Source organism: Pipistrellus kuhlii, unplaced genomic scaffold (assembly GCF_014108245.1).
Source record: "Pipistrellus kuhlii isolate mPipKuh1 unplaced genomic scaffold, mPipKuh1.p scaffold_m20_p_19, whole genome shotgun sequence".
NCBI classification, from domain to species: Eukaryota; Metazoa; Chordata; class Mammalia; order Chiroptera; family Vespertilionidae; genus Pipistrellus; species Pipistrellus kuhlii.
The window spans coordinates 21592713-21604786 of record NW_023425504.1 but is presented as its reverse complement, the minus strand read 5'-3'; the positions used below and the strand labels follow the sequence as shown (position 1 = coordinate 21604786).

Here is a 12074-nt window from a genome sequence, read left to right as displayed (position 1 = left end):
TGTACATTCTCAGTCTCCTGAAAACTGTCATCTTCCCTATCTGCTCCCTCACCCTTCCTGGTGGATCACACTCCAATCAAGGTGACGCTAAAAGTTAGCTCTTCCAGCAACTGTTGCCTGATCTCCCCTGGCCTCCTCCTGGGCAGCTGCAGCAGCTCCCTCACTTGCATCTTAATTGCTTTCTCCAGCCTGGCCCAGCTGCACTATTTGTTTCCCCACCCCACCCCCCACCATCACACAGGAACAGACTGTTTGTCTTCTCTTTCCAAGCAGAATACTAACCTGCTGTCCATTTGCTTACTCCCCCCTCCCTTAGCCCGGGCTTTCTGAGCAGCTGGTCAGCCCTCTAGCCTGCTGCTGAACCACGAGGCTCCAACTTCAGCCAGGATGGAGAGTATCTTTGAGGCAGGCCATGCTGGGGGCAGCTGCCTACACCCACTTTTATGGGCATCCCCACTGCAGAGCCTTAGTGTGTCCCAGCTCTGAGCACCTGGCTCTGCCCAAAGAAACTTGGGCCATGTGGTTTACAGTACAAAAAGGTTCTTTTACTTCAATATGATTGGCTTTCTTTGTTTGATAATTGGGGGTTTACCAAATGACAAAAGCCTCCCACCACAACTGCCTTCCAGGCAGGTGTGCCCTCAGATGGTTTGGGAATTGGACAGCCTCATCTCCGGCTTGTATCCTATATGTCCACAGAAGATAATGTCATTTCCAAATAACAAGCAAAGGGTTCCGAGCTCCTGTTTGCTCCAACTAGCAGGTTCTTTTACTTTTCTTTTCTTTCTTTTATCTCTCTTTTTAAATGCCTTTTTAAACTTATATTTAAAAAAACAGTTTTAGGTTGACCTCAAAATGGACAGGAAGGGGTGCAGGATGGGTGAAAAGAAGAAGGTGAATAAAAGGGACAAACGTCCGGTTGTAAAACAAATAAGCCATGGGAATGTAATGTATGTACAGCACAGGGAATATAACCAGTAATATTGTAATAACTTTGCACAGTGATTGATGATTAATAGACATATGGTGATCACAACATCCTATCTAATAAAAAGGTAATATGCAAATTGACTGACACTCCAACACACAATATGGCCGTCCCCATGTGGTCAAAGATGACTACCCCCATGTGGACACAAGATGGCCACCACAAGATGGCCTGCAAGGGAGGGCAGTTAGGAGCAACCAGGCCTGCAGGGGAGGGCTGTTAGGGGTGACCAGTCAGGCAGGAGAGGGCAGTTAGGAGTAATCAGGCCAGCAGGGGAGCAGCTAGGCTTCGATCAGGCTGGCAGGGGAGTGGTTAGGGGGTGATCAGGCTGGCAGGCAGAAGCGGTTAAGGGCAATAAGGCAATCAGGCAGGTGAGCAGTTGGGAGCCAGCAGTCCTGGATTATGAGAGGGATGTCTAGCTGCCCATTTAGGCACAATCCCACCAGTGGGATTGGGTCTAAACAGGCAGTTGGACATCCCTCGAGGGTTCCCAGATTGGAGAGGGTGCAGACTGGGCTGGGTCACACACACACACAAACCCCACATGAATTTTGTGCACCAGGCCTCTAGTAGGGTATATAAATTTCAAATCATCATGTTGTACACCAGAAATGAATACAATATTGTATTCCAATTTACTTTAATTCAAAATGTTTTTTAATGGAAAAGATGCTACAGAGATTCTCCACACACTCACTGCCCATACAATGCATTACCAACATCCTCCACCAGAATGGCTACATGTTACAATTGAGGAACCTATATAGACACATCACAATTACCCAAAGTCCATAGTTAACTGTAGGGCTCACTTTTGGTTGTGTACATTTTATGGCTTTGGACAAATGTATAATGACTGAAAAGTTAAGTCTGTGATGTGTGGGCAGGCAAAATAGCCATCTCAGACAGTGATTAAAGAAAATTGAACTTAATTAAGGAAAAGGTTTGAAAGATGGAGATATCCAAAAGGAAGGGCTACACAGCACTGAGTCAAAGGGCACTGGGTCCATGATGACAGCAAAAATATACCTAGAACAATGAAACAATGAAGGGCATAGAAGAAGCAATAGGAGAGCCTAGGCTGGGCTGCTTTGGCTCACTGGGAAGTCAGAGAAGGGGGCCTTGCAGACAGGTTCAGAGAGTTAGCCTGGGACAAGCTGTCACTCCCCATTACTCCCCTGGTTGCAAGTCTCATGGGGTCCCATACAGTTTAGGGAATATGTGCCTGTGGGGGATTGGCACAGTCATGCTTCTTGGAGGGAGAGCTCACATGGGGTCTTTCCCTGAGCATATTTATCTCTCTTTTGCAGGTGGAAATCTTAGGGGAGTCCTCAGAGTGGGTCTCAATATAATATCAGCTTTCCAGGTGTGCTTTCTCAGGGTCATGGTCTCTACTGATTGGTCGGTGCCAGGGCAGGGGATTATTAGTCAATGTAGCTGGTCCTGAGGCAGCCACAGAGCCACTTGTCTGGTTTTTTGGGCCTGGAGCTGAAAAGCAACCGAGGCCTAGAAGTTATCTGTAGAGAGGAAAAGGTCAGAGGGTCTAAACTACCTGACCAGTGATATGAAAGATCAGGGGCCCAAACTGCATGACTGAGAAAAGGTTTACCCTGGGGGCAAGGTTCTTGTTTTCCCAGTTTTGCTAGGCATCCGGAGCTTTCTGCCCTGGTGAGCTTCTATACCTGGCCCATTGTCCTTTCTCTGCTCATGTCTAATAGTGGCCTGCATCTTTCATTATAATATCAGAGTATTTCCACTGCCCTAAAAATGCTCTGCTCTGCCTATTCACCCTTCCTCTCTCCCCCAAATCATGGCAATCACTGATCTTTATACTGTAGTGGCTAGGCTGACACTCTAGCCACTGAGCCAAGCCAGTTAGGGCAAATCATTTCTTTTTTTTATTGAATTTATTGGGGTGACATTGGTTAATAAAATTATATAGGTTTCAGGTGTACAATTCTATAATATGCCATCTGTATATTGTATTGTGTGTTCACCACTCCAAGTCAAGTCTCCTTCCATCATCATTTATTCTTCCCCCTTCCCCCTTTACCTTCTTCTACCTCCCCGTAGCCCACTTTCCTCTGGTAATCACCATACTATTGTCTGTGTCTATGAATTATGTGTGATTTTTGCTTAATCCCTTCACCTCTTTTTCCCAGCCTCCCAACTCCCCTCCCCTCTGACAGCTGTCATTCTGTTCTCTGTATCTGAGACTGTTTCTATTTTGTTTGTTAGTCTATCTTGTTCATTATATCCCACATATAAGTGAAATCGTATGGTACTTTTCTTTCATGGACTGGCTTATTTTACTTATCATAACACTCTCCAGGTCCATCCATGCAATTGCAAAGGGTAAGATTTCCTTATTTTTTATGGCTGAGTGGTATTTCATTGTGTAAATGTACCTCAGCTTTTTAAAAAATGTTTTTATTGATTTCAGAAAGGAAGGGAGAGGGGGAGAGAGATAGAAACATCAATGATGAGAATCATTGATGGACTGCCTCCTGCATGCCCCCTACTGGGGATTGAGCCCGCAACCCAGGCATGTGCCCTTGACCAGAATCGAACCTGGGACTCTTCAGTCCACAAGCCACTCTTCTATCCATTGAGCCAAACCAGCTAGGGTGTACCACAGCTTTTAATCCACTCATCTACTGATGGGCACGGGCTGCTTCCCAATCTTGGCTACTGTAAATATCGCTGCAATGAATATAGAGGTGTATATATTCTTTCAAATTGGTATTTCCAGTTTCTTCAGATATATTCCCAGAAGTGGAATCATTAAGTCATATGGTAGTTCCATTTTTAATTGTTTGAGGTAATTCCATACTGCTTTCTATAGTGGCACCCAGATTGGCTTTTTTCATAGTAGTATGCATTTTAGTTCTCCCTGTGTCTTTTCATGGCTTGACAGCTCATTTCTATTTCATGCTGAATAATATTCCATTGTCTGAATGTACCACAGTTTATTTATCCATTCACCTAAGGACAACCAAGGACATCATGGCTGTTTCCAAGCGTTGATAATTATTAATAAAGCTGCTATAAACATCCATGTGCAGGTTTTTGTATGGACATAACTTTTCAACTTATTTGTGTAAATACCAAGATCTAACATAATGTTTCATTTTGTAAGAAGCTGCCAAACTGTATTCCAAAGAGGCTATACTGTTTTCTGCATTCCCACCAGCAATGAATGAGAGTTCCAGTTGCTCCACACACACACCAGCATTCTGATGGTGTCACTGTTATGGATATTAGCCATTTCCCCTTTTTATCCATCTTCCCAATCCCCCTCCCATCTGGCAACCATCAAAATGTTCTCTGTATCTATGAATTTGTCTCTGGTTGTTGTTTTTTTAAGTGAAATCACACAGTATTTGTCTTTCTCTATCTGACTTGTTTCACTTAGCATAATAGATGTACTGTTTCTTTAACTATACCCGTATTAGTGGACATTAAATTTATTTCCAATTTTCTGGTGTTACTAATAATGCTGCAACAAAAGTCCTTAGAGCCGGAACCAGTTTGGCTCAGTGGATAGAGTGTCAGCCTGCGGACTGGAAGGTCCCGGGTTCGATTCCGGTCAAGGGCATGTGCCTTGGTTGTAGGCACATCCCCGGTGGGGGCTGTGCAGGAGGCGGCTGATTGATGTTTCTCTCTCATCGATGTGTCTGGCTCTCTATTCTTCTCTGTAAAAAAATCAATAAAATATATTTTTTTAAAGTCCTTATAAAATACATCAGTTCTCCTGGAGAGCATTATGCTTAGCAAAAAAAGCCAGTAGAGAAAGATAAATATCACATGATCTCACTCATATGTGGGATATAATGATCAACGTAATTTGATGAACAAGAATAGATCCAGCCGGGACCAGTTTGGCTCAGTGGATAGAGCGTCGGCCTGCAGACTGAAAGGTCCCGGGTTCTATTCCGGTCAAGGGCATGTACCTTGGTTGCGGGCACATCCCCTGTGGGAGGTGTGCAAGAGGCTGCTGGTCGATGTTTCTCTCTCATTGATGTTTCTAACTCTCTGTCCCTCTCAATTCCTCTCTGTGTAAAATCAATAAAATATATTAAAAAAAAAAATAGATCCAGAGACAAATGGCAGGGAGGGGGGAGTTAGAGAGCAACCAAAGGACTAGTACGCATGCATATTAGCATAACCAATGGACACAGACACTGGGGCCATGGGAGCTTGCCTGGCATGAGAATGGCTGGGGGGAGTTAATTGAGGAAAAAGAAAACTTACATAAAACTTTAGACAATACAAAAATAAATACCAAAAAAATACATCAGTTCTCACATGGACAAATATATCTGTAGAATAAATTTCTAGAAGTAGGGTTGCTTTGGTCAAAGGGTATGAGTTTTATATATTTTTTAAAATATTTTTTATTTCAGTACTCATGGAAAAAATGAACAGCCTGAAATGTTACCTCTGCTGGAAGGCCTCTGTGAAGTTTATCACAGAAACCATCAAATGCTTGGCTTTCTTTGAAGTATTTGTCTTTTATTGTGATCTACTGCAAGTTTGCTTCTTCTTTCCCCGAATATGTATTAAGCACATGCTGCATGCCAGGCATGTTGGTAGGCTTTGAGGATAAAACCACAAACAAGGCAGACATGGTCACTGCCCTCATGGTATTTACAGCTCAGGAGGCCAGGGTTATCAGGGGCAGTACACATGAAAGAAATAATTATACACCAAATCATTACAGAGTGTGTCACATGCCGTAAAGGAGAAGTACAGGGTGACCAAATGTGTTTACTAGGCTCCTGACTTTGGGGATCTGAGAAGACTTCCTGGAAGAAGTGATATGTATTCTGATCAGTAAGAGAGACTCAGCTAGGCAGAGGAAATGGCAGGTTTGAAGGCTTAATGTCAGAAACGTAGAGTAGGAGCAACAGCATGGATTATATTGATAGAATCAAGAAAGGGCATTCAAGGTCATTTAATTCCAATTTCCTCACTTGACATGTGAACAAACTTAGATTCAAAGAACTAAACGACTTGGTCAAGGTTATATAGATAGTGGCAGAGCCAGGAATAGGACCTGTTCCCTCTGATTTTTTTCAGATGGTGCTATGTTGCAAAAGCAGCATGCCCTGGAAACATGGAACAGATGGTCAAATCTCGGGGGGAGAAGGAGCGGAAGACATTAACCAAATAATTATATGCATATACTAGCATGCATTACCCATGGACACAGACAATAGGTGGTGAAGGCTTGGGGTGGGGTTGGAACAGTAGTTATGGGGAACAAGGGAGAAGAAAGGGGGGACATCTGTAATACTCTCAACAAAGATTTTTTAAAAGAAATAAACAGAAAAATATACTGAAAACTAAAAAAGAAAGTTTACAATGCTATCAAAGGTTAGTACATATTGAGTATGAATTGCAATTGACTGCATTTTATCATTTTAGTTTAAAAATATTTTATAGTGTACTTTCTTTTATACTATTTATTGATTGTTTTACAAATTATTTAATATAATTTTGTCAGTTGGTTTGTTACGTTTTAGAAATATTTTACCAATTTTTAATCCTACTGTTACCTTCACTTTTAGTCTTCTAAGCAAAATAGTAACAAACTTCAAAGGGGAAACAAAGCAGAATGTCCATCCTGGGATCTATAGAACTAAACTAGATACTATGGGATAATTGCCTGGGGTCATGTGCGAGTGTTTAAGCTCCGGTCCTGTGTGACTAGCAGCCTGACATGTTTGTTTCTCTTTACTAGTAAGATACCGTTTGGGCAAATGGCAGTCTAACATTCCAGTCTAGTGGACTGGTTTAGTTTTCAGCATACTTGTCTCTTCTCCAAGTTTAGATAATAAATACTAATCTATATTATAAAAACCCAATGGCCCTAAAGCCACAACCACCAAAGACAAGTCACCAGGAGGCTGCGTGTGGCAAGGCTTGCATGGTGGGTGGGTGGGGCTGCGTGCCAGAAGCATGTAGGTGGGCGGTGACTTGACTCTGGGTCTCGCAATGAGACAGGGTCTGGGGTCCCTGGTCTCATGCGATTTCCCTGGGGCCTGGGTTTCTGGTGATTTCACACTCTGGGTCACTAGTGATATTAATAATGGTGATTATTTTTTGGTGCTTGTTATATGTCAAATATTGTTCTAAGCATTTTGTATGTATTTCATTTAATTTCAACAACAATCCTATAAGGTAGGTATTATTATTATCCCATTGGACAGATGAGGAAATTGAAGCTCAGAAAGGTCAGGCATTTGCTTAAGGCCACAGAGCTAGTGAGTGGCAAAGCAGGGATTCAGTCCAAGCAGTCGGGCTTTAGGGCCCATGTACTTTTCCCAAGCACTCTCAATGTCAGCAGCAAGCCAGGAAACTTGGTCTGAGCCCTGAGCAGACCTGTGCTTTGGAGGGCCTCAACAACCCTGGCTGCACATCAGAACCACTTGAGGAGCTTGCCAAAATGCTGATTTCCATGCCTAAACCTAGTAGGTCAGTAAATTGCAGTCTCTAGGAGTGATTCCAATCATGGATGGTTTTGTTTGTTTGTTATTTTTGTTGTTAATCCTCACCCAAGGATATATTTAGGGAGAATGGAAGAGAGAAAAACATCCATGTGAAAGAGATCGATTCGTTGCCTCTTGCATGAGCCTTGGCCAGGGAGGAGCCTGCAACCAAGTATGTGCCCTTGACCGGAATGGAACCCGGGACGTTTTGGTCCGCAGGCTGACGCTTTATCCATTGAGCCAAACCAGCTAGGGCATGAATGGTTGTTTTTTTAAAATACATTTTGATTGATTTTACAGAGTGGGAGAGAGAGAGAGAAACATCAGCGATGAGAGAGAATCATTGATAGGCTGCCTCCTGCATGCCCCCTACTGGGGGTTGAGCCCACAACCCGGGGATGTGCCCTGACCTGGAATCCAATTGTGACCTGGTTCATAGGTTGACATTCAACCACTAAGCCACACCAGCCGGGCCATGGATGGTTTTGAAAAGCATCACTGGTTAGTCTAACATATAACTAAGGGTTGAGAAGCAATGGTATTTAGCCTTACCATTCCTTCTTTTTTGGGGTGTGTTTTAGTTCAAGCTGTTAAACAAAATACCATAGACTGAATGGTTTAAACAACACGTATTTCTCAGGTTGGGAAGTCCCAGATCAAGGTGGCAGTAGATTGATTCAGTGTCTGGCAAGAACCCACTTCCTGGTTTGCAGACAGCCACCTTCTTGCTATGTCCTCACCTGGTAGTGTGAGAGAGATCCTCTCTCTTAAGTCTCTTTTTATAAGGGCATTAATCCCATTCATGAAGGCTCTACCTTCATGACCTAATCACTTGTCAAAGGCTCCAGCTCCAAATACTATCACACTGGGGATTAAGGCTTCAACATATTGTGGGGGCACACAAACATTCAGTCAATAGCAGGAAGCAACTATCAATACATGCTCTCTTTTGTGTTGTGAATGTCAGTTTAGGATGACACTTGTAAAGGCACCACACCATGAGCTCCAGAATTTATTCAGTGTACATGCTATGGCAGCCACATTCAATGTTGATATGTGGTAAGCAGAGTATCAAGGGCTAATATAGCATGCTCAGTGCTGGGCATCAGGGTAGCTTAGTGGTGTAGAGCTTCATTCCACATTGAACAGACCCAAATTCAAGTTGATACCTTATTTGTGATTTTGGAGATTTATCCTTTCACTGACTCCATTTTGTCATCTATAAAATTGTGCTAATAAGACAATATTACCTATTTCATGAGGTTTTTGGGAAGATTAAGTGAGCTGGAACATGTACTCAGTGTAATAATGCCTGACACCTAACACTCAGTAAATATTTTATAATGTACTTTCCTCTTTAAATATTGGCCATCTTTTTTAACTTCATGACTATTCATATAGCTTATTTGAGCTTAGTTACAGGTAAACAGTTATATTTGGGAAAGGCTACTAGTGACACTGATATTGAGGAGAATTTTGTTTTTACATTTTCTGAGTTGCCTGATATGTGCAAAGAGGTATGTTAGGCCCCGAAGAGCTAGAACAGGGAGGGAGGCCCAGTACCTGCTCCCCTAAGTGCATTGGCTGCCAGCCCAGATATTGTACCCAATAACTCATGCCAGATAGGCTGTGCCACAGTAGAGGTCTAAACAAGAGGATGAGACCCTGGTTGGGTGGGTCAATTTGTTAATATTGTCATCCTGATACGTCAAGGTTATGGGTTCCATCCCCAATCAGGGCAATATAAGAATCAACCAACGAATACACAAATAAGTGGAACAACAAACCTCTGTCTCCCTCCCTCTCTCACACATTTTAAAAATAACAAAAATTGATGTCTTTGTACCTGTGAGTTTGTTACTATTTTTAAAAAATAAACAATAAACAAGGGATGTATCAGACAAGTAAACGGGAGCACTTTGAAAAGGTTAAGTGTATGGGAGTTGTGTGTTGAACATGTCTAAAAGGCATAAGTTGGGAAGGAACGTTAAGTGTAAAGTTGAGTCTGTCCCAAATGGCTGCTTCCTTCTAAGCAAAATAAGCCACAAATTCGTGAGCGATGTGCCATGACTTTACTTCATGTTCATATTCATTTTAAGCCCATGGAACAAGAAGAACCCTGTTACAGCCTTTCTTTGCCATCCTCTGGGACAGAATCATGGCATCCAGAATCCAGACTTGAGACCTCGGCTAATTTGACTAGAACATTTATTTCCTGGTGATTACATCACCTCATCCCATCTTCTATTTCCCGTCAGGCTCAGAGCCCCTTTCTTCCCCGCGGTGGAGGAGTAGATGTCCATTTCTCAGGAGCCACGGACTGCTTCCGGCAGATAGTGAAGGCCCATGGGGTACTGGGGCTCTGGAATGGATTGGCAGCCAACTTACTGAAGGTGAGAAGAGTGGTCAGTCTCTACTGTTTCTCTGCCTCTTATAGTTCTAGCCTGTTCTGTTGCCACTTCTAGAACAGTTTCCATGAAAATGACCCCTCTAGCATTGATGGTAGCCTAAGGCCCTCAAGTGCAGCCTGGCTGTCAGCCCTAAAGAGAGAGGAACCTGTGCAGAGTTGGGGCATCTGATACCCCATCCGAGAAGAGCTGACCATTGAGTGTACAGGTTCCTACCATGAGGGTTCATGGACTCCCAAGGGGAACCTAACCTTCCATCCTAAAATTATATGGGAAAATGCAGATGTGTGTGCAGATATGCCTCTCTCTCTGGGGAAAGGATCCATAGCTTTTATTGTATTCCCAAAAAATTCCATAACAAAAAAAAAAAAAAAAAAAAAAAAAGTTAAGAACTCTAGACTGCCCTGGCCAGGTGGCTCAGCTGGTTGAAGCATCATCCTGTACACCAAAAGGTTGTGGGTTTAATTCCTGGTCAATTGAGTTCAATTCCTCAGATGCAAGTTTCATCCCTGGTGGGAGTGCATGCGAGAGGCAGTCAGTCTCTCTCTCTCTCTCTCTCTCTCTCTCTCTCTCTCTCTCTCTCTCTCTCTTTCTCTTTCTTCCTTCCACTCTCTAAACATATGCTCAGGGGAAGATTGAAAAAAGAAAAAAATTCACATATTACGTTCTATTAGGGGGAAAAAAGAATTCTGGACTAAACCTTGTACTAATCGACACATAAATGGTTTCAGTCAAGACAAGCATATGTTGACAAGAAGTGTCAGTTCTGCATATTAATCCAGAACTGTATTCCCCAAGGCCCTTCAACTGCTCTGCCACTCCTCACCCACACCCCTATCTTCTCTGATTCCCAAAAAGAATTACTATGTTGTATTATCCACAGCCTTTAATTCAGTTTACCCTGACTCAAATTGATTGCAGACACATTGACACTTATAAGATTTTTAACATGATTTTCATTTTCATTTTAAACAGATAGTTCCCTATTTTGGAGTTATGTTTGGTACCTTTGAGTTCTGCAAGAGAATCTGTCTCTACCACAATGGTTACATTGTGTCTCCTCTGAGCTATAAATTGACCCCAGGGGTAGATCAGAGTTTGAAACCCCAGGAATTACGGGAATTAAAGAAGTTCTTCAAAACTGGAAAACTAAATTCTAGAAAACCAACTCTTTAAAACTGAATGGAACTAGAAGTGCACTGACCGAAGGCGTGTTGCAATCACGGATAAATTTAGCTTCAAAATTGCACAATTGTGGAGTGAGGAGAGGGTACTCCTGTCTGCTGCTCTTGGAAGTGATAAGACTCGGCTGTATGCCACCTCTGAGCTCCAAATTGATGTTCCTGGGAGCACCTGCACCTCAGGAAGGTTTCCCAACATGACCGTCCCCTGATGGCATGCCACCAGATTTTATAACAAAAGCTAGCAGTAATGATATGTGCTATTTACACAATACCAAAGAGAGGGCGTTCTCATGACACCTCAGAGCAACATGTAGTTGAAGTGGCTGAGCAGAGGCCATGTCGTGCTCTCAGTCACAGCTTGCACTAACCCACATCAGCTTAGTTTTGCTCCATTTGACCTGAGGCTTCCTAATATACTTGCTCTGTAACTCATAAGTTTTGCTGACTTATGAGTGCACATTCCACAGTGTAAATTATGCCTTCTCAGAAGCTAACTGAAAATATTTTTTAAATTTCTTTATTGCTTAAGGTGTTACATGTGTCCTTATTCCCCCATTACTCCCTAACTGAAAATATTTAATGTTTAAAAGTTATTAGTATCATAGTAGAACTATCCTTTAGCTAAATTTGAAGCAGTCTAGGCTTAAATCTTGTTTCAGAAAGGCAGTTTTTATCATGACTGCCTAATTATGCCTCAAAAGACCTCCTTTGAATTGCAGTCATGTATAGTGTAAGTGGCCTGAATTCTCTGCCTTTTTTAGTTGCTTTGCAAGCTTACCCTGAAAATAAATTATTTAGTCAACTTAAGTTATTCTCAGAAGATGTCCCAGTTGCGTAGAAAGGATCAAATTGAGCATTTGACACACATACAAAAAAAAAAAACAAAACAACAAAAAAAAAACACACACAAAAACCTATAAATAACTCAACAAACACTTTAGGCTAATCATGTCTACCAGATTTTTAAAAAGGCAAATTTTGGATTGTTCCACCTTGGAGA

General features: G+C 42.3%; 1 protein-coding gene across 2 annotated transcripts in view; it reads left to right on the top strand.

The window, feature by feature from the left end:
• SLC25A43 (solute carrier family 25 member 43) overlaps positions 1 to 11574 on the top strand; it is a 35032-nt gene extending 23458 nt beyond the window's left edge. Inside the window, exons 4-5 of one of the 2 annotated variants that reach the window (XM_036443501.2) lie at positions 9741 to 9875; positions 10866 to 11574. In XM_036443501.2, coding sequence (XP_036299394.1) covers positions 9741 to 9875; positions 10866 to 11066 — 336 coding nt within the window. In that variant the 3' untranslated portion in view covers positions 11067 to 11574. The remainder of the gene's footprint in view (positions 1 to 9740; positions 9876 to 10865) is intronic. The other variant, XM_036443503.2, reaches the window with a different exon arrangement.
• The last annotated feature ends 500 nt before the right edge of the window (positions 11575 to 12074 follow it).